Source organism: Lissotriton vulgaris, chromosome 9 (genome assembly GCF_964263255.1).
Source record: "Lissotriton vulgaris chromosome 9, aLisVul1.2, whole genome shotgun sequence".
Lineage (NCBI taxonomy): Eukaryota > Metazoa > Chordata > Amphibia > Caudata > Salamandridae > Lissotriton > Lissotriton vulgaris.
Window position 1 is genome coordinate 33,258,979 of NC_141697.1, and position 23,998 is coordinate 33,282,976.

Sequence of the window (23,998 nt, forward strand, 5' to 3'; positions counted from 1 at the left end):
CGACCACCGCCATCACCTTCATGAACAACCGAGGGGCACTGGTAAGGCAGAAGGGGAGCACAACAGACTGAAAATGCTCCTGGCCTACCGTGCACCGCAGGTAACGCCAATGGGCCGGCAGGACGGGGGGGGGGGGGGGGGGGGGGGGGGTGAAAAAAGCATCTTGCAAGTCCAACGCTACCATCCAGTCTCCAAGGCAGCCAGGAACTGAGCCAGAGTCAGCATCTTGAACTTCTCCTTCCTGAGGAAGCGATTGACGTCCCGGAGGTCCAGGATGAGACGCAGGCCCCCCCCCCTTGTCCTTCTTGGGGACCAGAAAGTAATGGGAATAACAACCATTCCCTACTTCCTGACCGGGAACGCACTCAATGGCCCCCCTGGCCAGAAGGGCTGTGACTTCTTGACTGAGAAGAGCCAAATGATCCCCAGACATCCGGTGATAGAGGTGGCATGGCTGGAGGGGAGGACAGAAAGGGGAGAGAATACCCTTGGCAGATTATATGCAGCATCCACCTGTCCGATGTAATTTTGCACCAGTGGTGGAGGTGGTGGCGGACCCTGCCACCCACTGGTGTGGGGTGCTCCCTGAAGCTCGGATTAAGGAGGCAGAAGCAGCGGGGTGGAGTTTGTTTGACCCACGTGCTGGTTCTCAGACCCGCCCCTGCGGAATCCACGGCAAGGCTGGTTTGTTGGAGGAGCATGCTTGGGTGCCCCTGCCCTGGCCACGAAAGGAACGAAACCCAGGAGTGGCAGGATTCTTCGTAGAAAGACCCAAGGACTTAGCCGTGTCCCGAGCGACTTTAAAGAATTCCAGGGCATTGTCGGCCTTATCACCAAAGAGGCGGAGCCATCAATGTAAGTCCATGAGCGAACCCTGGACATCGGGCGAGAACCTAGTTGAATGCAACCAGGCCTGGCGCCGCAAGGCCACAGTCCTCGAAAATGCCCTGCCCAATGAATCAGCAGTATCCAAACCGCAACTGATGGCAAATTTAGCTGCATCCTTACTTTCAGCAATTGCTTGGGGAAGGACAGCATGGACCTCTTCCGAACACTGAGGCAAGACCTGAGCTACCAAATCCCACACAGAGTTGGCGTAACGGCCCAATAAGGAGGGGGTGTGTTAAGCGACAGAAGCCCCAAGCTGGCTGAGGAGAACAACCTCTTGCCAAACTGTTCCAGCCTTTTAAAGTCCTTATCCGGTGGAGCCGTTGGAAAGGAACTATGCGAAGTCGTGGCCTGAATGACCAGGCTCTCAGGCGTAGGGTGAGTGGTCAAGAAGGCGGGATCACCAGGCGCCGGGTGATGACTTAAGGCAACGTTTTTGTCCACCGGCAGCCCCATGGCCGGTCGCAACCAAGTGCCCAAGAGAACTTCAGTGAGTGCCTCATTGAAAGGGAGTAGCGGCTCAGACGATGCAGACCGGTCCTAGTCTTCATTCGGCATTATTTATTATTTTATGCGTTTTTATATAGCGCAGACTTTACCCGAAAGGTGTCAGAGCGCTTCTTTATAGGAACATCAGTGATACATGAGGAGAAAACAACAAGTGAGCATGTTACAAAAGCAAACGTTACGTTACATGAGGCAATAGTGACAATTGCGCATGTATCAAGAGCAAACAAAATACAATAGGTAGCACACGATACGTTACAAGAGGAAAAAAAGTGACGTGTGCATGTTACAAAAGAGTACACAATACAAGTAGCACTCAAACTACAAGAACACACTGGGAAGGCACTTATAGTCATGGAGAACAGAATTTCCTATAATGGAAGGACTTCCTTCAGATAATAGAGAGGGCGTGAATTAAATTTGGAAGTGTCTTTGAAGGAGGAGAACTTTGAGACCAGTTTTGAAGGCCTGGGAAGAGGTGGTGGTCCGGAGCTGAGGCGGAAGGGAGTTCCAGATTCTCACCACGTTGCCTGAAAAGGATTAGGCCATCGATCTTTCCTTCTTGAAAGTGGGAGGTTCAAGCAATACATTTCCTGCATTATGTGATGGTCTAGAGCCTCCACAGAGTTTCAGTTTACCCGCCAGGTAGCGAGGAGAGGAGGAATGCAAGGCTTTGAGGGTGATACAGGCAGTCTTGTAGGTAGATCTTGCCTCGATGGTAAGCCATTTGAGGGTGGATAAAATGGGTGTGATGTGGTCGCTTCTTTTGGCCCCATATATGAAACGAGCTGCTGAATGCAGAACAGATTTAATGGGGGGGGGGGCTTGAGGGGGGGGAACAGGTGGGGAACAGATGGGATTTGGGGAGGCCAGTAAGAAGAGAATTGCAGTAGTCCAGTCTGGAGAGAACAAACGATTGGTCCAGGGTTTTAAGGTCTTGCTCCGGGAAGAAGCAACTAATCCCCCAAAGAAGGTGCAGTTGGTATGGAGCAGACTTTGCAATGGAGTTTATGTTGGGGAGTAGATTGAGTTTTTTGTCTAGTAGGACACCAAGGGATTTTGTGCTGTCGACAATTATGGGTTTATTTTTAACTAGATTAATCTGATCCATCCATGATTGAATCTAGGGAGTAGAAAGTGGAGGAATTCAGTTTGAGGGAATCAGAATCAGTTGACGAGTTGACATCCAGTTTTGAATGGAGTCGAGAGTAGAGCTTAGGATGGAGAGATTGTGAGTGGAGGCCACTTTAAGGTCGATTTGAGTGTCGTCCGCATAGAGATGATAGTGGATCCCAGATTTACTTTGGAGATTTCCCAATGGTTCTAAATAGAGATTGAACAATGTGGGTGAAAGTATAGAGCCTTGAGTAACACCTTGACCTACCGCCAAGAGAGATGAAAAACTGTTCACTATTTTGATCATTTGGGATCTATCAGAGAGGAAGGAAGCAAACCATTTAAGCACAGTGCCCTCCATGCCCATTCTCTGTTCAAGAGTGTTAAGGAGAGTGTTGTGATTGACCGTGTCAAAGGCTGCAAAAAGGTCAAGGAGAATTAGAAGACAAGACCGCCCCGAATCGAGTATCAGCAGCAAGTCAATCACTTGCAGCAGGGATGTTTCAGTACTGCAGATTTAAATCAAGCCGCACTGGAAATTCTCAAGAAAATCATTGTCCTTGATATGTCGAGTGAGTTGTTTCGCTACACATCTTTCTGTGCATAGAGGGGGCCCGTCGCGACTGCGGAGCCCGTGAAGAGACAAACTGCGCCAGAAACTGTGCCGGCCGTGGCCAAGCCAGAGACTCATCCCAATTCGGATCCCAGGCCGGAACAAAATGGGTGGGAGAAACTGCACCCTGTGCGGCACCTCGGGTGGCGCTGCTCCTCGTGGCACTGGGCCGGAGCCAGCGGAGTAGGATCCTGTGGCACTGGGGAGGAGCCACTGAGCCAGCAGGATTTGGACAATGTGCCCGAAGACGCACCAGCGGGAGCCCGGGGCCTAAAAAGGTGGTCCATAGCAGCAAGAAACTCTTACATCTGTTCGGGAGTCGCCGATGCACCTGGGTATAGCGGGTAGGCCGCCGGACTCCCCGGCTCCAGAGGACTGCAGAGGACCCCCTAGTCGGCCTCCGGGATGCGACGGGAGGACGTCTGAGAGCGGACACGCTTCTTCGACTTCTTTTTATGGCGTCGCTTACTGGAATCTGAAGGCGAAGATTTGGAGCCAGAGGAGCGACGGCTCCGGTCTCGTGAACGGCCCCTGGACCCAGAGTGGCGGTAAGAGGAATGCTGGACCTCCAGCAACTTCCAGCACCGCTCCCACAAGGCATTCGGGCCATGGACCAACAGTCTTGACAGTCCCAGGAGTCATGATAGGTCTCCAGGCAGTAGAGGCACACATAGTGGAGGTTCGCCACCGACCTGTTCCGGCGGCACGACCCACAAGACTTAAATCCAGGCATCCCTACTTGCACCAGGAGACAAGAGGAGGAGACAAAAAGTCTCAAAGGAGTAGTCAAAAAATGACTGAGGTACATGTTCAATCCATATCTGCGCTTTCGCACATCATCTCGGCGCGGACGATGTCAGTGACTGATGCAGAGCTGCAGCACACCACCTACTGACGGGCAGGGGTACTGCTAAGCACAACTTTCTGGATCCAGTCTGACGCCTGGGGATATTCTAAGGTAAGGAATCTATCACTAACATGTCTCTTTCAGATTCCACATCACAAACACCCACAGAAATATTAATGGTGACCACTTGTATAATGAAAGCAGACACAAGTGATACAGATTATTCATTCAATATCACAAGAAACAAGAGGGAAACAGAATAATTAACAATTGCACTGAAAAGCAACGCAAGAGAAAATGAACCTATACAGAATAGTAGACTGCCATATTGGAACAAAAAATGAAAGGATTCATTCATCTAAGGGGAAATCAGATTTTCATACAGAACTGAATAAGGATTAGATTAATTCCAGCAGTCCATATTATGTAAATTAAGGTCAATGTTTCAGCCCAAAGGTAAGTTCCATCATCAGGACAAAGCGTTGCAAAGAAATTAGGTTAAAAAAAGAACACGCAAGGTACTAGTGTAAAAAGCAGTAACAAATTTTGCAGAGAGAAGTGAACCGAGGAGCCAAATGCTGCTTGGTATCACACTAAAGGGGCAACAGAGACCAATGGAAGGTACTGGGTAGGAGGGTCCACAAAGCAAAGGAAATTACCCAGCATGCAGAGGTGACGTATACAACTTCAAGTCGCCCGCACTGTATAAAACAGTGTAGCCCCAAACAGGAGAAACAGGAGCCTCAAACAATTTGCGTCCTTTAATAACTTAAGGCGCCAGTGGAAACACCGAAAGCGAGAGGCACAGAATAATATGACAGTTTCACCAAATGGTCCTCTTAAAAGCTGAATGAAACAGCACTACGTTAAAATCCAAGCCCTAGCAGCCTGTGCTACAACTTTGGTAGCCTATTATTCTGAATAGTTTGTATCAGTTCCTCTTGCGGTGCATTTAATTGTAATTATAGGTTTCCCTCTTGTTCCTTGTGCTATTGAAGAATAATCTGTATTTATCACTTGTCTGTTTTCATTATGTAAGGGTTAATATAATTTCTGTGGGGGTTTGTGATTAGATGTTAAGCTTATCTTAATGTACGTTTTGCATTTATCTTATTTATATAGTTGCTGGGGTTTTAGAAAGTTTTGTTCTATTTATGCAAATACCTATAAGGCTCGTTTGACGTCTACAGTATGTAGAGCCTTTTCTGCAACTGAGTCATGTTGCAGAAAGACAGCTAAATTCTATAGACTGGTCAAGGTGGAAAGAAGAGACCACCTCAGGAAGAAAGTTAGAGTTGTATGAACTTGAAAGAAAGGTTATTCAAGGGTTAGAGCCTTGAGGTGACATCTGCCTTAGTGATGTGATAGCTCCTAGATTTTTTTTGTGTAAATCTTTTTATTAAGGTTTTACATTTCGAAGCCCTCAAGGGGGGCAGTACATCAGATATCCATCAATTATATTACACATTAAGGGGGTCTCACAAACCGTACTTCTAGAAAATTACTGCAACATGCGGTAGTAACCCTGTTTAGCACTGCGGTTCCCAGATGTCCTCGAGTGTGTTAGGGTAAGATCTGGCTCCATCATAGGAGGACTGATTGCGTCGTGTCCGTGGAAATGCGTGCTGGTGGGGGTGGGTGTGGACATCGTCCCCGTGTGTACTTATATAAACCTTTATCGGAGCAACAGTAGCAACTAGAGGTAATGTGCGTCTGTGTATGAACTACCGACCAAAAACGAAGCTTAAAACTGCGGGGGTGAAGCTTTTCGTAGATCCGTGTGCGGTGAAAATGTGCGTGCCAGGCTAGTCTGGGTCAATGAGCACGATGGGCGGAGGGTGCCTGGGCCCGTGGAGCCGAGAGGGAGGGCGCCATGCCGCGGGGATCCCCCGGGAGGGGGGGGGGGGGACGGGACGGGACGGGACGGTCTAGCAGGGGCGGCAAGCCGCGTCCCCAAGCGGAACCAGCGTCCATTCATTGCTGTCTTGGGCACGGGGTTCAGATTCCGGGCCCTTGAGTAGGGGGGTTGGGGTGTGGTGGGGAGGCCTGGGTGCGAGGTGGGGATGGGATTACAATGACCGCGTTGCTCCCAGTGCAGGAATGCACCCACATCAGGACAGGGAACCCTGCGTTCATGAAATGAGGCCTGGATGTTTGAAGCTGCCTTTCACTTTGCAGGTACTAACCCGGCCTGCATTTTAAACTGTCAGAGACCCCTTTTCTAGCGGGTGCACTCTGCGGCTGCACCCGCTAGCAGGGGACGGATAGGACTGAGCCCTTGTGACCTCTTTCAAGTGGTGCCATCGAGTGGGAGGTTGCACTGCCTCTACGTCAGGGTCTATAATATCGTACAGGTGCAAAGCGAAATGATGCTCTCATTTGGAGGGGCACCCGGAGATCGTGGTGGCGCACACTGAGCGTCAGCACAATCACTATTACGTACGGGCTACCCAAGTGTCTGCGACCCCTTTTTCAAATGCCAAAGTCTCCACCGGGGAGAAAAAACCCAACAAAATGAACGTTAGGCTTCCGAGTAATGGGGAGAGTATGTGGCCTTACTGCGAGAGCAGCCAACCTCGAAGCTCGGACCCTGGTTCGAATCCGAGCAACGACAACCATCAAATGATTGTGGGCAAATCACTCATCTCCCCGTGCCTAACAAAAATGAATGTGTTAATAGGTAACCAAACTGGTCCTCATGTAAAGCGCTCTGATATCCGATATCTTCAGGTCAAGTTTGAGCTATATAAAACTCTTTAAAAAAAATGACACTTCATAGAAAATAGGCTTGGTGCTGCTCTGGTCTCATCTGGTTTCCTGCTTTATTCCCCTACTGTGCGGTCCTCCCCCTCCCCCCCCCCCACCCCCACCCCCACCCCCACCACACACACCCCACTGATGCAGGGTTTCACATCTGTCCATACCCTAACAAGTGCTAGATTAGTGGTTCTTAACCTGTGGTCTGGGGACCCGTGGGGGTCAGCGGCAGCTATCCAGGGGGTCTGCAACTGCTTAGAAAATTAACTATTAAGAGATTACTAAAGAGTATATAAAGAAAGCAAAATGTGAGACTAAGCATTTAAAAAAAAACTCCGTAAGTTTTAAGGAATTGGAAACTGGAGGCTAAAGCTTAAGTTGGTGTTCTCATTGATTTGTGGAAGCAGTGAAATCCATCTAACATACTATACACAATGGGTGGGCTACCTTGAATTTAGAACTCCAACCTTCCTATGAAAATTACAAATAGTTTCCTTTTCTATTTGTTCGAAAATTCAATATAATATTTCATCATTTGTGTATTTGATTGATGAATGCTTATTTCTGTACTTCAATGAATTGTTTTGAGGTTCAAATCATTGAAATTACTAAATCCAGGCTCTCCAGCTTCCAATAATGACTCAGTGGGAGTGCCCGATTCCCATAAGGAGTCCGTGGGCGTGCCCAGATTCCCATAAGGAGTCCGTGGGCGTGCCCCGATTCCCATAAGGAGTCCGTGGGCGTGCCCCGATTCCAATAAGGACTCCGTGGGCGTGCCCCGATTCCAATAAGGACTCCGTGGGAGTGCCCCGATTCCAATAAGGACTCCGTGGGAGTGCCCCGATTCCAATAAGGACTCCGTGGGAGTGCCCCGATTCCAATAAGGACTCCGTGGGAGTGCCCCGATTCCAATAAGGACTCCGTGGGAGTGCCCCGATTCCAATAAGGACTCCGTGGGAGTGCCCCGATTCCAATAAGGACTCCGTGGGAGTGCCCCAGATATCAGTTAGGATTTAGTGGGGATAACCAAAAGTCAAAAGTTCAAGAACAAATGTGCTAGATAAACGCCATAACAGTAAACCCCAATGAACTAAAGAAAGAGCCAGGGCCCACCACGCTTTCTGTAACGTATCACTTTGCCTTACCTCTCTGGGTCATCAAACTCCCGCCCTTCTTTACAGAGGCACTTTTGTTCATCACAATGCTGGTAACGCTGAAGAAGGTCTTGATATGCATTATCCTCCATCTCCCATGCAGCGTCTCTGAAAAGGTTTCATCACATGTTAAACACTGAACATTTAATACCAGTAGTATGAAAGTATGAGTGAGCAGAAGTCTGCCAACAGCTGAAGGGGGGCTTTATCTTATTTTAGGTTCATTTAAGGGCTGGGGCAATGGGTAGCCTCCATCTTAGGGCAAGTATGTCGTCCAATGGGTAATTAGCACACCAGGAACACAAAAAAACCTACTCTAACCCTTGCCTACATGTTCCCTGTAGTCACCCACACGACTACCAGTAATACATAGTTCGGAACATTATGAAAAGAGTGTTTTGCAGCTCAATAGTATGGCGAAACGTGATATGAAGCACAGAAAAATGGCCAGAGTCCTCTCATTGTTGTAAGCTTTGAAGCAGAATATCTCAACTATCCTCACCCTTAGGATTCATTAGTAAAGTGGGTAAACTAGTCTTGTAAATGATTCCTTGTATGCGGTTTGCATTTTTTTGGTGATGAAGAACATTGGCTGTTACCAAGCAATTTGCAAGAATGGCTAAAACTTTAATGTAGAGCCAAAGCTAGATTAAGGCTCTGAAGTGAAACCCTGCGCCACAAAATTAGTTTCTTCTGTCCTGCTTTGATTACCTGTAACATCTAAATCTGTCTCCAGCTTCTCCATAAAATAGCTTGATGAGCTATCACACAACACCTGCTCAGACAAGGCTTCACTACTCTGAGGGGCACAGGCCAGATCCCCTTTTGCTGCTATCTGCAGAGGCACTCCTATATCTACCCATCTATATATTGGCACCACGTGATGGCCTTGGACTACCACGGTTTTAATTGATTTTATGTGTTTTATTTCCACTTTGCACTTGCATTTCGTGTGTTCTTAAAGCTGCAGAGTGGGAGTAGAACAGGCTTGCCAGAAAGAGAACGTGTGGGATGTGTGTTTGAAAGCCTGAGAGAGAGAAAGGTGTGGAATGTACCTCTGTCTCGGAGAGTAGTGTTGCATGCAGTGGTGATCAAATGTGCATTATGTTGTACATGGAGGAAGTTTTATTAAGTTGTTACTATTGGCTTTGACATGCCCTCATGCAATTTTGAATTCCGACTGTACAGCTTGAGCTTTGCGCACACAAGCAGTCCCCCAGATCACTTACGGTAATTGAGTTATTCATATTCAACTCTGGAACAAACTGCCCCTTTCCCTCAGGAAATTAGACAACCTGCTGTCCTTTAGTAAGGGGCTTAAGACCTGGCTTTATGGACAATAGTTTGCTTGTGTTTTTCTGGTCATTCCTCGACAGATCTGTATAGCGCCGGGACACTCTGCCGAGTAGCCGAGAGCTCTATAAGACACCCAATAACATAACATGTATACACACATACATACACATACGTTTCTTTTGACATCTGGGAAAGCCTTTGGAGTGTTGAACAAATAAAACCCCATGCTTTATTCTAAAAACTGTCTTTTGATATGCCTCATTTTATTAGTGAAATCCCTTTCCAGGTATTTTCTTGCTTCGCTGTGTGTGCCCCTCCAGGGGAATGCTAGATTTCTATAAATTTGGGAGTGCGAAGCAGGACACTATCTTAGAAGTAGTACTCCAGATGGCATGACTGATGTTGAAATTGAGCTAAATTGTGTTGTATTGTAATTGCATTTATATAGAGCTTACTACCCCTGACGAGGTGTCAAATCGCTTTTTCGGCAGATAGCACGTTACTCCGGGACCCATCGAGGATTAGTGTTGAATTAGTATAGTGAAACATGCAAGTACATTTTAAGTGGTGGATAGGTTAGTCAGTTATTTGGATTTGGAAGGATAGCAGAAGGATAGGAGGAGGACAAAGGTTTGTATTTATCGTTTGTTGACGCACGCTATTCAGGAAGCCTATAAAGGATTAGTGGTGAATTAATATGGTGAAATATGAGGTAATTTCAGTGGTGGATATTAGTATTTTACTTGGAGTGAGAAGGATAGCGGAGAAATAAAAGGGGAAGAAAGATTTGCATTAATATAGCACTTGTTACCCCTGATGGGTGTTGAAGCGCTTTTCTGGTGAGTAGCACGCTACTCCGGAACCCATAAAGGATTAGTGTTGAAAATTAGTATAGTATAAATGTGAATTTGAGTAGTAGATATGTTATTCAGTTATATTAGTATAGTTGAATATGGAATATGGAATATGAGAAGTGAACATGTTAGTCTGTTAATTTTGATTGAAAAGGATAGTAGAGGGTGTAAAAGATGAAAAATTAGTTGGCCCTCTTCAATGAATACATTTAAATAAACCGTAGTTTATATTAATTTATGCCTGACATCTGCCTGTAAATAATATGAGCCACTCATAATGGAAGGTAGCTCCATGCTGCACAAATGGTTAAAATTAAGTTGTCTGAAATTCAGCCGAAACCAGAAAGAATGGCAAGTGAACGTGTATGTGCCCAGTCTGCTGTAACTCCAACTTGTTTAATGATTCAATAGCTTTTCACCTGTGTATAGAGCCAGTTCAGCGAGCCAATTTCTTGAAAGGGCTCGCTGACCTAGGACGTGTCAAGTTTGGTCAGCCCCTTGCCCGGTTAAGTGAAAGGGTAAAGTGTTTGCTCAGCACAGATAGCAAGTGCGTCATTTGTATGGGAAAGCAGAAAACATGGGCCTCTGCTGATAAAAGCAAACAAGTGCACATTGACATTTCAAAGATAACCGACCAAAGGCTGTGGGTCAGGAGGTAGTGGTGTAAAGATTAACCAGCATCTGCATGGTCAGATCCGTCAGGAATAATGTAAAGTGTGAACGTAGACATATTTCTGAAATGCACCATGATGTTGTAATGTACACATGAACTATTTCTGAAATGATCACCCCATGATGTCATTGTTAATAATTAATGTGTCCATGTACACGTGGATTATCTGTGAAGTGCTCACACCATGATGTTAATGTTAATGATTGATGTATCCAGGTTCTGAAAAATGTATATAAGAACTGATTTCCTTTCTGTAAAACCAGATCACTTTGCAATCCTGCAAATTGTCTCAGCTGCAGCTTATTGGCAATAAAGCCACTTTCATTTGAAACCTTGTATGTGCCCTTCTTCTTATCCCTATTAACACATTTTTTGCTTTTACAAGGGATAAAAGAGTGAAGGATTTTTTATTTTTTTAGGTCCTAGCAGTAGGAAGAGGCTTTTGGATGAGTAAATAGGAGTTTTGGAGGGAAGGAGTCAGAGGAGAGAGTTTAGAAAGGTTAGTTTTAGGGGACCGGTGTAGTGAAAAGGTGTCAGATGATGCAAGGACAGGTAGAGCAGGAGAGAGTCTAGAAAGGGTTATTTTGGCGATCATAGTAGTGGTATGGGGTTTGGGATAAACGAGAGTGGATGTAGAGGATATATTGATAGATGTATAGGATGAGAGATAGGGTAGTGCATTAGAAGGAGTAGTAGAAAGAAGTTTGAGATGAGTCAGAAGGTTGGGCTAGGAGATATATTGAGCAAAGTATAGGCTGAGAAATAGGCTAGTGCATTGGAAATGCTAAATTAGAAGATAGTGATAAATATATAGATCCATAAGTACATTGAAAGTATATAGATACAGAAAGGAAGTATATTTAGATTAAATATATTGAAAGAGGCACAGGAGGAGAAATAGGGTAGTGCATTGGATATGCTTTTTCATGAGAAAAGTAACAGACACACAGATCCAAGTACATGGAAGGTATATAGATTCACAATGGAAGTATGTAAATGTAGACCGAAAGATTATTTTTATTTATTGCTGATTATTATTATTTTTTATTTTCTCTTAATTATGTTAAATGTTTTATAAAGTAATGCACAAAGATAGGTACACATCTATACTGAAAACAAATGCTTATATACACAGAGGGATATGCTGTCAATTTCTGTTTCCGTATGGTGCTTATGTGGGGAAGAGCCAGATCTTGAGTAGTTTTCTGAAGATAAGGTGGTTGTCGGTGGATCTTATGTTGGGGGGTAAAGAGTTCCATAGCTTGGCTGCTTGAACAGAGAAGGATGTGCCACCCATGGTTTTTTACTTGTATGGTGGGATTTTGAGGCGAGCTGCTCCTTTAGAGCGGAGGTTCCTTTGTTGAATGCGTTTGGTGATTTTATTCCTGATGAAGAGTGGTCCCATTCCATGTATTGCTTTGAGGGTGATACAAAGCAACTTGAACGTGGATTTTCTGGCAACCGGTAACCAGTGCCGGGCTTTCAAGGCAGGGGAGATGTGGTTTCGCGGTTTGATATGCAAGAGTAGTCTGGCAGCCGAGTTCTGAATCCGTTGGTCTTTTCATGGTCGTTAAAGGTGATCCGTGGTAGAGGCTATTGGCGTAATCGAGTTTGGAAAGAACAAGGTATATGGTAGCTTGGACCTTGTGTGGAAATCCCACATGAGAGAAAATTTGCCGCAGCGTTTTAATAGTAGCAAAGCTTGATCTTGCTAGTTTATCCACTTGGACATTCATCGACAGCTTGGAGTCCATGGTCATTCTGAGGTTTCTTACTTCCTTCGATACTTTATGTTCAGGCCCATACAGGCCACATTTATTTATCTGAAACACAGCGTTAAGCCTACAACCTCTTGCAGAGGCCGGCCGCGTTTGTAATAGTTCTTATGCCCGCGTTTGTAATAGTTCTTATGCCCGCGTATCAATCGGAGCCGGCTCAAAGCCTTAACACAGCGCCATGCCTACAACTCTCTCAAGAGAGCCGGCCGCGAGGCTTATGGAGGAGTAAACAAAAGCTCATCACACGCGGGCATACGCCCGCTATGCATGGGAGGTAAGTAGCAGGCAACTAGCCCAACTGTAGTAAACAGCCCAACAGGGCACATCCGTCTCAGAGCGAGACGAAGGCCAGAGCGGCAAGTAGGAAGAAAGAAAGTAGACGGAGCATGAGAATCTGAGGACAGGGAGTAGTTAGAGGGGAAGGGATAGTGGCTGTGGGTGGCGTGTCTGGGGGCAAAGTGGGGGGGGGGGGGCATGCGCTGTAGCGCGGGACACCGTAGTGTGCCTAGCACTCAAGGACACAGCCTGGCAGGATCCGCAGGGGCAATAGCGTCCTCAAAGAGGCGTAACGTGCGGAGTCTAGGGGGCATGTATCGTGCATGGTGTACAGAACAGAGGTATCGCACTAGGGGTTTCCAAACTGCTGTAAAGCGTGTGTCTCTCAGCTGTAGCCTAGCCGTGAGCAGTTCCAGCGCGAGTACCCGCCAAAGGCGTACAAACCAGGATGCTATGGGCGGCGCTTCAGTGTTTTTCCAATACAGGGCTATGAGTTGCTTAGCCGCACCTAGCATGTGGAGTGCGAGTACCCAGTCGCTGCGGGTGAGTGCCTTAAGTGTGCTAGGGTGAATCCTTCGATACTTTAGGCAGTGATCCCAGTTCATCAGGCCATGCGGCAAGCGGGTTGTAATTTTTCCAATCGCCACACGAGTATTTCAGTTTTTGAAGCATTCAATTTGAGATGGCTCCAAGTCATCCACGGCTCTGAGAGCTGAAAATTGGTGATTTTCCAATGTCTTTGGGGCATTCCAGTTGAAGGAGTATTTGTGTGTCATCTGCATAGTTGTAGCACGCGAGGTGAAATTTATTGATCAGTACTGGTAAAGAATTCATGTAGATGTTGAAAAGCATGGGCGAGATGATAGAACCTTGAGGGACCCCTGCTTTTGTGGAGTACGGTTTGGCAAGAAAGGTGGGGTGTGGATGACATGAGTTCTGTTTCGAAGGTAGGATGCAATCCCGTCGAAAGCAGTTCCCTCTATGCCGGCTTCATAAAGTCTTTGTTTCAGAGTGTCATGGTCCACCGTGTCAAAGGCAGCTGAGAGATCCAAGAGGAGTAGAGCAGCAACCCCGTTGCGGTCAACTGTATTCTTTAGGTCATCCCAGATGGCAAGGAGGGCAGATTCAGTGCCTCTTCCCAGACGGAATCCGGTTTGGAAATATGAAAGTATGTCATTCTCTTCAATGAATTGTGACATCTGGGCGAACGCTGCTCTTTCTATCAGTTTGCCCAGGAAAGGTCCATTTGTAATGGGTCTCTAGATGTCAGGGTTCCGCGGGTCCAAGTTTGTTTTCTTCAGTAAAGGGCGTATGTATGACTACTTGAGTTCTTCTGGAAATATTCCAGTAGTTAAGGAATCGTTGAGGATTCTTCTTACTGGAATGGCAGCAGAGGTTGTTAAAAGAATTGTCTTGAAAGTTTGTGGTGGACAGGTGGCAGAAGGGCTGCCGGCAGGCCCGCTTGCTTTGACCAGGTCCATAAATTCATTGTGTGAGATGTGTTGGAAGGAACGGAGAGGCTTGATTAGAGCATTCTTGGATAGTTGTTTTGTACAAGGGTTAGTGCTGGTGCTTTGTTTCTGTTTTAAGTAAGAGTCCAACATGTCTGCTTTGTCCGTATAATGATTTGCCAGTTTGTCTGTGAAATCTTGAGTAACAGTATGAGTTCCTTCTAGGCAATTCGGTTTTCAAAATTCATGGAGGATTTTATAGAATTCTTTATTTGCACATTTAGCTTTTTCAATTCGGTCTGAATAGTACCTTTTCTTAGCAGACATATAATCTGTTAATTTTTTTGTAGGTGAAGTTTGTCTTGTTTGGCGTTTGTTTTGAGCCAGGTACGTTGTAGCTTTCCAATTTGTTGTTTCATGTCTTTTATTTCTATGTTTCTCCAAGGAGATTTTTTTCTTTTGTTCTGTTGTGTGGTTTTGAGTGGTATCAGGATGTCAAACGCTTCCTGTAGCCACTCAGATTCTGAACAGAATTTATGGTTTCCAGATTTATACTGGATGTTAGTTGTGTTTCCAAGTGTTCCAAATTGAGTTTGTTCCACGGCCGAAAGGTGGATGGATGTAAGGTAGTTTTATGCGAGTCCCTTAGTGTTGTTTTATGTTGGAAAGCAAGCAAGTGGTGGTCTGACCATGTGACTGGAGTTATAGTTTGAAAGGAAACTAGTTCAGTATTAGCAAAAATGACATCTAGGATATGTCCAGCGGTGTGTGTCGGATTGGGGACAATCATGCAGATTCAATGCATTTAGGCCGTTCATTATTGTTTTTGGATAGGTCATATTGGTTTTATCAAACCAAATGTTAAGATCACCCAGAACGGATAGGTTGGAGTGTATTATCATCAGGTTTGAAACTGTGTCTCAAAGTACGCCTGGGAATGTTGCCTTGCTAGGTGGAGGTCGGTAAAGGAGCAGGAAGTTACAGGTGGAAGACTGTAGGATTGCATCTTGTTAGAAGAGCTTCACAATTCTTTATGGAGATGTTGTCAACTTTAGTGATATGTATGGTTTGCCTGAATACAACATCTAGACCCCCTCCTTTTTTGGCTATACGATTTTGGGTGATTATTTGATAGCCTAGAGGAATGGCTTCATGCAGGACTGGAGTCATATCCTCTCCCAACCATTATTCGGTTATGAATAGTATGTCTGGTTTTGCATCGGTGAGAAGGTCGTAGATGTGATGCTTGTTTTTAGAGAGGGATCGAGCATTTATTAGTAGACTGTGTAGAGCGTGGCCTTTGGTGATAGTGGGACTGTTTTGTAGAAGAGTGATCAGTATTGTGTGGTTGTGTAGCAGGTGTGTTTTTAGTGCTGGTATTAGTTGTATTAGGATAGCAATCGTGTAGCTGTTCTTTATCTTGTTCCTCATCCAGCATGCTAAGAAGAAGTTTTGATGGGTTTGCATGTGTATGTGTTGGAGATGGTGTTTGAGAGTGAGTTGGAGTGCTGTGTTGCTTTTGTGGTGTAACATTGTTGTGAGGTAGACTTGGGGAAGCAAAGTTGTGAGGTGTGGCATGTTGCTTATATTTTTTGTGTAGGTTTAAGGCGGAAGGTGTAGGAGTCAGGGGAGGTGGTGCAGCATGTGGGTCATGTCGTAATGTTCAAAATTGTCCAATGAATGAGAGGCGGTTAGGAGAGAGGTGCTGTATTGCTGTATCTGTGTTAGGTGTGGTGGAAGAGTGAAAGCTTGGTATTGGAGTTTGTTTCTTTGTGTGCTTTGAAAGGTGGGTATAGGTCTGTATTTTGTGATGGTAAGTATTATGAGGTGTTGCGCTCTGAAGATCTTGTGCTGGTGTGTGCGATATGTTTTGCTTTTGAGGTGTAGTGAAAAGGGGTGCTGATGTAAGTTTCAGGCACTGGATTTTGTTGTGTAGTATTGTTTGTGAGAGGAGGTTGTGACGTAGAGGGGGTGGTGATGTGTTTATGAGTAGAGTGTATGTTGTGTGTAGGAGGGAATGAAGTAGAGGTGAGCGTTTATCTTAGACTGGTTTGTTTCAAGTGTTACAAAATGTGGTGGTATGCAGTGTCAGTTGTGTGTTAGTGTTATTATGGTAGAAGGGAGAGGAGGGTGTTTGTTGGACAACTGATGGAAGGGTCATTATATGTTTGTTAGTGATAAAAGGTGGACTGTTAGGTGTAATTACAGCAGGGAGAGTGTGTCTGAGTGGGATGTAGTTATGTATGGTGTTGATTTGCGTTGTGTTAGTGATGAGTGTATTGGTTAGTGGTATAGGATAGAGTTGTGTACTGTTTGTGGGTGATTGTGGATATGTGTGGTAGTTGGGATAGTAGGGTGTGTTGATGTGGTTTGGTTGGTGGTGCATGCTGGTACATTAATCTGTGCATAGTGTTTTGCGTGGTGTATATTTGGTGTGAGTGTGTTGCTCTGTTTGTGGTTGTGGATGGTGTGGGCTGGGTATTGCTAAATGAGAAAAAGGGCAGCATTTCTGGCCCTAGTCCCGACCAGTCTCGAACAGGCTCAAACAGGAAACTGCCTTTGTCCTCTTCGCCCTTAACAGGCTCAAACAGGAAACTGCCCTTGTCCTCTCTGCCCTTAGCTGAGACGCCCTAAGCCTGGCCTTTTTTTGTAGCCCTAGTAATCAGGTGATCCTTCAGCCAAAGGGAACCCTAGCCCTAACACTATCCAATCGCAACACTAGCCCTGAAATCTAGAACCAATAGGAGACCAGGACCTTACAGCCAATATTAGCCCTAGTCCAAGCACCCAATCAGTTAAAAAACCCTGATCTCTACGTCCAATAAAGGCCTTAGCCCTACCACTAGTCCCAACCCAAGTCCAAGCAGCCACTGGTACAGGTAGCCCTAGTCCCTACTTCCAATAGAAAGCCTAACCCTACTCTTAGTCCCACAACTGGCCCAACAACCAATCACACCAGAAGCCCTAAATAGCTACTTCCAATTAAAGGTCTAACCCTAGCCCTAGTCCCACCCTACTCCCAACAACAAATAAGCAATTAGGACCGGTCCAGGGAAGACTAGGCTTGGCAATTTGGGCTGGACTGTTCCCATGAGGCACAGGGTCAGACTGATTTGCATATAGCTGTGTCTGAACTAGGGTTGTGAAGTGAGCTAAAGAACGATTATAGATTCAACCCAGATCTGTGACTGGGGGTGAGTGTCTGAAAAGTTTCAGCGCTCCGTCCATCATCTCCTTGTGTTTGTCATGAACTGCATATTGACAACAAGTTTCCTGACTTTTCTGTTGTCACTATTGTACTGGGATAACATTTGTTAGTAGCTTCAAATGAATTTCCTTGACCAGAAGTAGGAGCTCATTATAAAAAGGTTTGGAGACCACTGTTTACAGGCTAGTCACTTCCTTTGTGCCACAGGCTGTCATAAGAAATTCCTTAGTTTGCATTAAACCCCAGGTGGTGGATTCCTGATGTTTGTGTGAACTATCCAATAAATAAGTTAGATGTAATAATGTTGCTACATCTCGTTCAATGTTTGCTTTCATGATTCAAAGAAAAAGACTTCTTGTTCATACATTATGTCCACGATAGACCGTAACATGCCTCAATTTATCAATCAGCCCCTGTTCAAGTGCCTATGGGAAGACCTGACTATACACACACACAAACCAATCAGTCATAAAGTAGGCAGATTGTAGCATCTTGTAAAGTATCCCAAGCTGCCAATGTGGTGTTGGTGGGGGTCCGAATGTACGGGTTAGGGGTCTATCTTGCTTAGGCTTCTACACCTGGTCCCACAGGGCTGGTCTATCACTGCTGTCCACGTGTCCATAATTTATCGGCTTCTCTAATGGACCACTTTGCCAGAACATGCAGTTCTGCAGCCCTCAAATATGCCAGAAAGTCTGGGAGTGCACCTGCTTATTTAGGAAGCCAGACTTTTATATGCAAGCCTAGTTCTGTTGAACAAGTTATTTACCTCTGATAAGGCTCTTTCGGGTAGAGACTAACTGCAGATTCCTCGCCTTTTGAATATTCCCCAGGTGTCTAAGTGGATTATGAAAGTTTTGAGTAGTCCTCTGTGCACCAGTATGTGGCACTGTGCAGCTTCGCACTGAAGCCATTCCGCACTGAAGCCATTCCGCTCCAGAAATTAGCTGCAGGGTCTATATAGGAGTCACTCCCGTGCTCCATCAATTGCTTTTGAGGCTCTCTGCCCCCAGATTTAGAGCCCCATCCGAAAATTGTCTTTGACCAGTGTGTAGGTTCGTACAGATGATATTAATGGCAAGAGTCTAATTCACAGAACTAGGAGGAGGGGTAGGTCAGTGCAGAATCGCAATTGGAGTCACTACAGAAAGGGTTACCAAAAGGTAAATGGCGTTTGCTTCTGATTAAGACGCTAAACTGCAGAATCCTCACCTTTGAACAGACACCAAAACAGTACCTAGGAGGAGGTGGGTCTGAATTGTATAAAACCATGAGTTACCTAGGAAGAAGCAGGTGAAATGACCCTATCTGCGAACCTCGGCGTCCAGGCAGTAGTGCTCCATGATCATATGGAGACACCCACATAGCCATCTAGCAGATGTCCAGGGCAGGATCTCACTGGAGGCAGCCTTTTCGGATCATAATCCTTCCGGAGGCTGCCTTTTGACAAATGCGTAGCAGAGCTGATACAGAGTTAAATCCACTGGGAAATGGTCCTTTTCTGCACAGCTTTGCTTTTTTAAATTTTACTCCAGTGAGTAACAGGAAGGGGCAGACTGATCAGAGGAAAAATGCTCCTTCTCAGAAGCTCAGGATACCAGACTCTCCTCGCCCAGTCCAGAGCCACAAGGATGACATGGGCCTGGTCGCTCCTGATCCTTAGAACCCTGGGCAGGAGTGGTGTGGGCGGAAAGGCGTACAGCAGGACTGAGCTCTCTGAGTTGAAAGGCGTACCAGAGCGATTGTCGCCTTGGAAATTCGAGTGCGCAGTATAGCAGACAACGAGTGTTCTTTTAGGGAGAACAAATCGAACCAAGAATAGCCCCACTGCTGAAAGAGACCTTGCACCACCTCCAACTGGAGACGGCATTTGTGATCCACTAGGCATCGACGTATGAGTTTGCCCACCCTGGCAGTCAAAGAACCTGCCAGGTGTTGAACCACCAGGGTTATGCCCTGCTTTTCCAGCCATGTCCAGTGATGCAGGGCCTCTCACCAAAGGGTCCATGACCCCATCCCGCTCTGCTGGTTTTAGTACCACATGGCGGTAGTGTTGTCAGTGAATACCTGCGCTAAAATTCTGCTGGACAGAGGGAAGAAATGCTTTTAATGGCAATCTAATTGCTCAAAGCTCCAACAAATTTATGTGGATCCCCGACTCTGTCAGAGGCCAGTGTCCTCTGATCTCCACCTCTCCCAGATGGCCGCCCCATCCCAGAAGTGACGCATCTGTCATGACTGAGCTCTGGTTGGGGAAGAGAGAGGGGTCTGCCAATTGACCATTCGCTGTAGGTCAAGCACCACTGCAGATCTTTCGCAGTTCCTTCAGAGATCTGGACCACTTCGGTGAGATTTCTTCGATGCGGTGCCCACAAACTTCAGGTCCCACTGCAGAGCCTGCATACGCCACCTGGCATGTTTTACCAACAGGATGCAGGAGGACATGTGGCCCAACAGCCTCAGAATCAGTCTCACCAAAATCCAGAAAAGAGGCTGAAACATCGGAATCCTAACCTGAATATCCTGGAGTCGCTGCTCGGGAGGATAGGCCCGAAACTGCACTGAGTCCAGAACTGCTCTTATGAAAGGGAGTGTCTGAGAAGGAGTCAGGTTTGACTTTGGCACACTTTGAGAACTCAACAAAATGCAGGAGGTTCACCATAGTTTGAAGGTGGGAGACGACAGACTGGGGTGAGGACACCTTCAACAGCCAGTCATCGAGGTAGGGGAAGACAAACCCCTAACCTGCGCAAATGAGCTGCAACCACCACCATCACCTTGGTGAACAGCCGAGGAGCAATGGTATGGTTGAAGGGGAGCATGGTAAACTGGAAGTGCTTGCAGCCTACCTTGAACTGCAAGTAACGCCTGTGGCCCGACACGATGGGGATGTGAAAATACGCATCCTGCAGGTCCAACACTACCATCCAGTCATCTTGGTCTAGGGCAGACCAGACCTGAGCTAGAGTGCGTATTTTGAACTTCTCCTTGAGGAGGAGACTGACTTCCGAAGATACACAATGGTTCGCAATCCTTTGTTCTTTGGAAAACAACAATAGCGGGAATAACAGCCACTGCGTACTTCTTAAACCGGGACCATTTCTTTAGCTCCCTTGGCCTAGACCGCTTTAACTTACTCCTGGAGGAATTTCAGATGATCCTCAATCAGCCGTTCTTGTTTTGGAAGAATGGGATGACGAAAAGAAAGGAAAGGCTGAGAAAAGCCCCCCCTTAATGATCTGCAAGAACTACTTGTCCAATATTACGGAACTCCAGTGGGGGAGATGATGGATTCTCCCGCCAACTGGATGGTGTAGTCTTGCAGAGTCAGACCACTAGTGCTTGGAGGCTGCAGCTGCAGAGGGCAGGGTGGCTGATGTCTCCCGGCTTCCATTCCTAGGTCAGAATGAACTGCGTCCACGTCCCTGCACGGCATGGGAAGTCTGCGCAGGACAGTGGCTGGGTTAGGGCTGACGCGGCTGGAAACCCCTTCCGTTGCCTTGTAAGAGGTTAAAGATAGACTGGCCACGAGGAGTAGAAGAGAGGCCCACGGATCTGGCCGTAGCTCGAGAGTCCTTGAACCTCACTAGGGGCGAATCGGTCTTTTCCCCAAAAAGATGGATTCCATCAAAGTGCACTTCCATCAGATTTGCCTGGACAACACCCAAGAAGCCAGATGTCGTAAGCCAGGCGTGGAGCCTCAAGGCCACGGTCGTGGAAATCGATCTGCCCACTGATTCAGTCTGATCAAGGCCACACCTTATGGTGAATTTTGCTGCATCACTCCTGTCCTTAACAGCTTGAGGGAGCACAGCCCGGGCCTCCTCCTGGACTTATGGCAGCACTATTGCAATCGTCTCCCAAAGGGAGTGAGAGAACGGCCTAATAAGCATGCTGTCTTCAACAACCGCAATACCAGAAAGGAGGAAGAAAATATCTTCCCCAATGAATCCAGCCTCTTTGATTCCCTATCCGGAGGGGCGGAAGGGAATACACCCTTGGATGTAGAGGCCTGCAACACCAAACTTTCAGGGGTGGTGTGTTGGCTGAGGAACTTTGGGACAGCTGGCACTAGCGGCGTGCAATTGTCCTAATCACAGGAGCCCATGTGCTAGGCTTGGGCCACGTGCCTAGAAGGGCATCAGTTAATGCTTCATTAAAGGGCAAAAGGGGTTTGGAGGCAGAAGCCCCAGGTCGAAGCACTGCAGTCAGGAGATTATCCTGACCTGCACAGAGGGAAGCTCTAGTCCGAGGACCTCTGCTGCCTTTTAACCACCATGGTGTAAGATGCCCCCTCCCCCGTAGTCACAGGTGGCCGAGAGCATGTATGTATCTGGAGAAGTGTCCAGTCCACTGGCTTACCAAAGTTCCCCATACCAGTCCAACTGCTCTGCAGAGTCATCCGGGTGTTCCAAAGAGCCCATAGACCCTTGCCATTCCCCTACCGAGACCAACACATCCTCAAAGTGTTCAGGCGACAAAATAGATCCCCTTGGTTAATTCGGTGCTTGAATCGGCGTCGAGCAACGTCTTCCAGATTGTTGTCAGGGATAAGGTTAGGGCTGGTGCCACTGGCTGCACAGATTTTGGTTTCGATGCAGATGAAGATTGCAAAGGCAAGACAAGCGTCGAACCGGGATCGGATCCCTGATGCCCCACCGGCACTGTGTGCCGGATCAGAGTGCAAACCCGATGGGGCTTCTTGAGTCCACAGGGCTCAAAGGCTCACCAGAGGTGTTGGCCCTCAACTGCGCAGCAAATGGCCTCGTAAAAATCTTTAATTTAGCAGGCGTCGCTTCGGGTCCCGGAAAGGGAGGGAGGCAGGCGCATGTACGAACCTGGCTGCGGTTCAGAAGAAACGCGTCTACACCGTTGGTGCTTCTGACCTCTTTTGTATAAGGACAGCCGAGGTGAAGATGAAGTCAGCTTGGACGAGTACTACTACTTCTTATGCCTCTTCCGCGAGTGTCCAGACGACCTTGAGTGGGACGAAGACTACTTTGGACTCCGGGAGCAGTCCCGCGGCCTCTTCTTCGATCAGGAGCAGAACCTCCACTGAGTCTTGCTAGATGAGTCGACTGACGGGCCGCATGGAGCTTCACAGCACGCTCCCACAAGGCCTTCTGAGCCATAGCCCGACAGTCCAAGCACAAGTTCAAATCATAGTCACGCTCGAGACACCGGAAGCAGACTAGGTGTGGGTCAGTAACCAACATAATGTGGTGACGGGCACCGCATGTCTTGAACCTGGTCTTCCTAAAAAACAAACTTGCACACGAAGCTGGAAAAAAATCAGATTTCAAAAGTGAAGAAAAAAAACTGTCAAAAAGCGACAGAGGGTTAGCTATTAAAGGATCAGCGCATAACTGGCGCCCAAAGAAAAGACCTGATGTCTGTGCGCCTGGGTGACACCTATATACGTATCGCAATGTCATAATACACTGCCAACTTAAGGTGGAATGGAGCCACCCAACAGAACGTACAAGGGGTATTGCTCAGCAAACTTTTCAGGATCCAGCCTGACGCCTAGGAAATTCAAAGGTAAGTAATCTGCAGCTAGAAGTCTCAGATATGTTGAGTTTGGTGTCAAACAGAGAGGTCTTCTTTCAGTATTTCAGGTCTTCTCTCCAGACATGAATCTGGCGTCAAGGGAAGTGAGTTTCAAGGGCTTAACGCTGCCTTATAATGAAGAGAACCCACATAACTGAGGTGATCTCTTGCCCTCATAACAGAATACCCAGAGCCATTTTCCACTAGGTGAAGTGTGATCAGAGGAGGGGAAAAGGAGAGTGAGTCACTTCTTGGCAGAGGCAGTTCCCTTAGCACATCCGCCTCAGTTGAGGTGGTCCTAGAGTACTCCTCTGTACTGGGATTTCCAAAATGAATACGGTGAGAATGAGTTTGAAGGGCTCCCTTAGCCTTTGGGGTATCCGTCCTGCGGCTGGAAGAGGTGCACCCATCAAAGGGCAGGTTGAGCAGGTAGATGGAGCCAGGGAATCACAGACAGACATAGCGGCGAATTACACTAGAATTTAAACTGCACACTGTAGTTTCAGCTGCGTAAAGGCCACACCAAATGGTGGTGTTGGAAATTAGTTTCCCCTCCGAAACTAGCACTTGCCCCAGATTTTTGTGCTGGACTGGGAGTTGTTGGAGGAGCTCCTCCATTTCGTCCCAGTGTGCCTCATCATACGTAGAGAGCAGGTCAATAGAGCTAGAAATGTGCCAATGGGTTACGGACGGAGCAGTAATTTGCTTACTCCTGCATCTACCTTTCTGCTCCTTGTCTACCTTTCTGCTCTACTTGTCTGGTGAAGGTGTGTCCCAGAGTTAGTTGACCTTTGATGTATGCCGGGTAAGAGGGAGAGAGCTTGAAACCTGGCTTTAACTGGCTCGTTAAAGATCTCAAGGGTGGTTTTAAGCTTTCCATGGAGCATAATGAGGAATTGTAAAGAGCGCTGGGGTGGAGTATAGTGTCCCAACAAAGTCCAGACCCTCCTGGACCTTCTAGAATTCCACCCTGCGGAAGGCGGCTGTAAATCCAGAGACTCATTATAGGAGGTAGAGTCATCGGGTGGGG

General features: G+C 46.9%; 1 protein-coding gene across 3 annotated transcripts in view; it reads right to left on the minus strand.

Moving 5' to 3' along the window:
* G2E3 (G2/M-phase specific E3 ubiquitin protein ligase) overlaps positions 1–23,998 on the minus strand; it is a 446,104-nt gene that overhangs the window by 156,018 nt on the left and 266,088 nt on the right. For all 3 annotated transcript variants that reach the window (XM_086936985.1, XM_086936986.1, XM_086936987.1), the window contains exon 9: positions 7,874–7,990. In XM_086936985.1, coding sequence (XP_086793111.1) covers positions 7,874–7,990 — 117 coding nt within the window. The remainder of the gene's footprint in view (positions 1–7,873; positions 7,991–23,998) is intronic.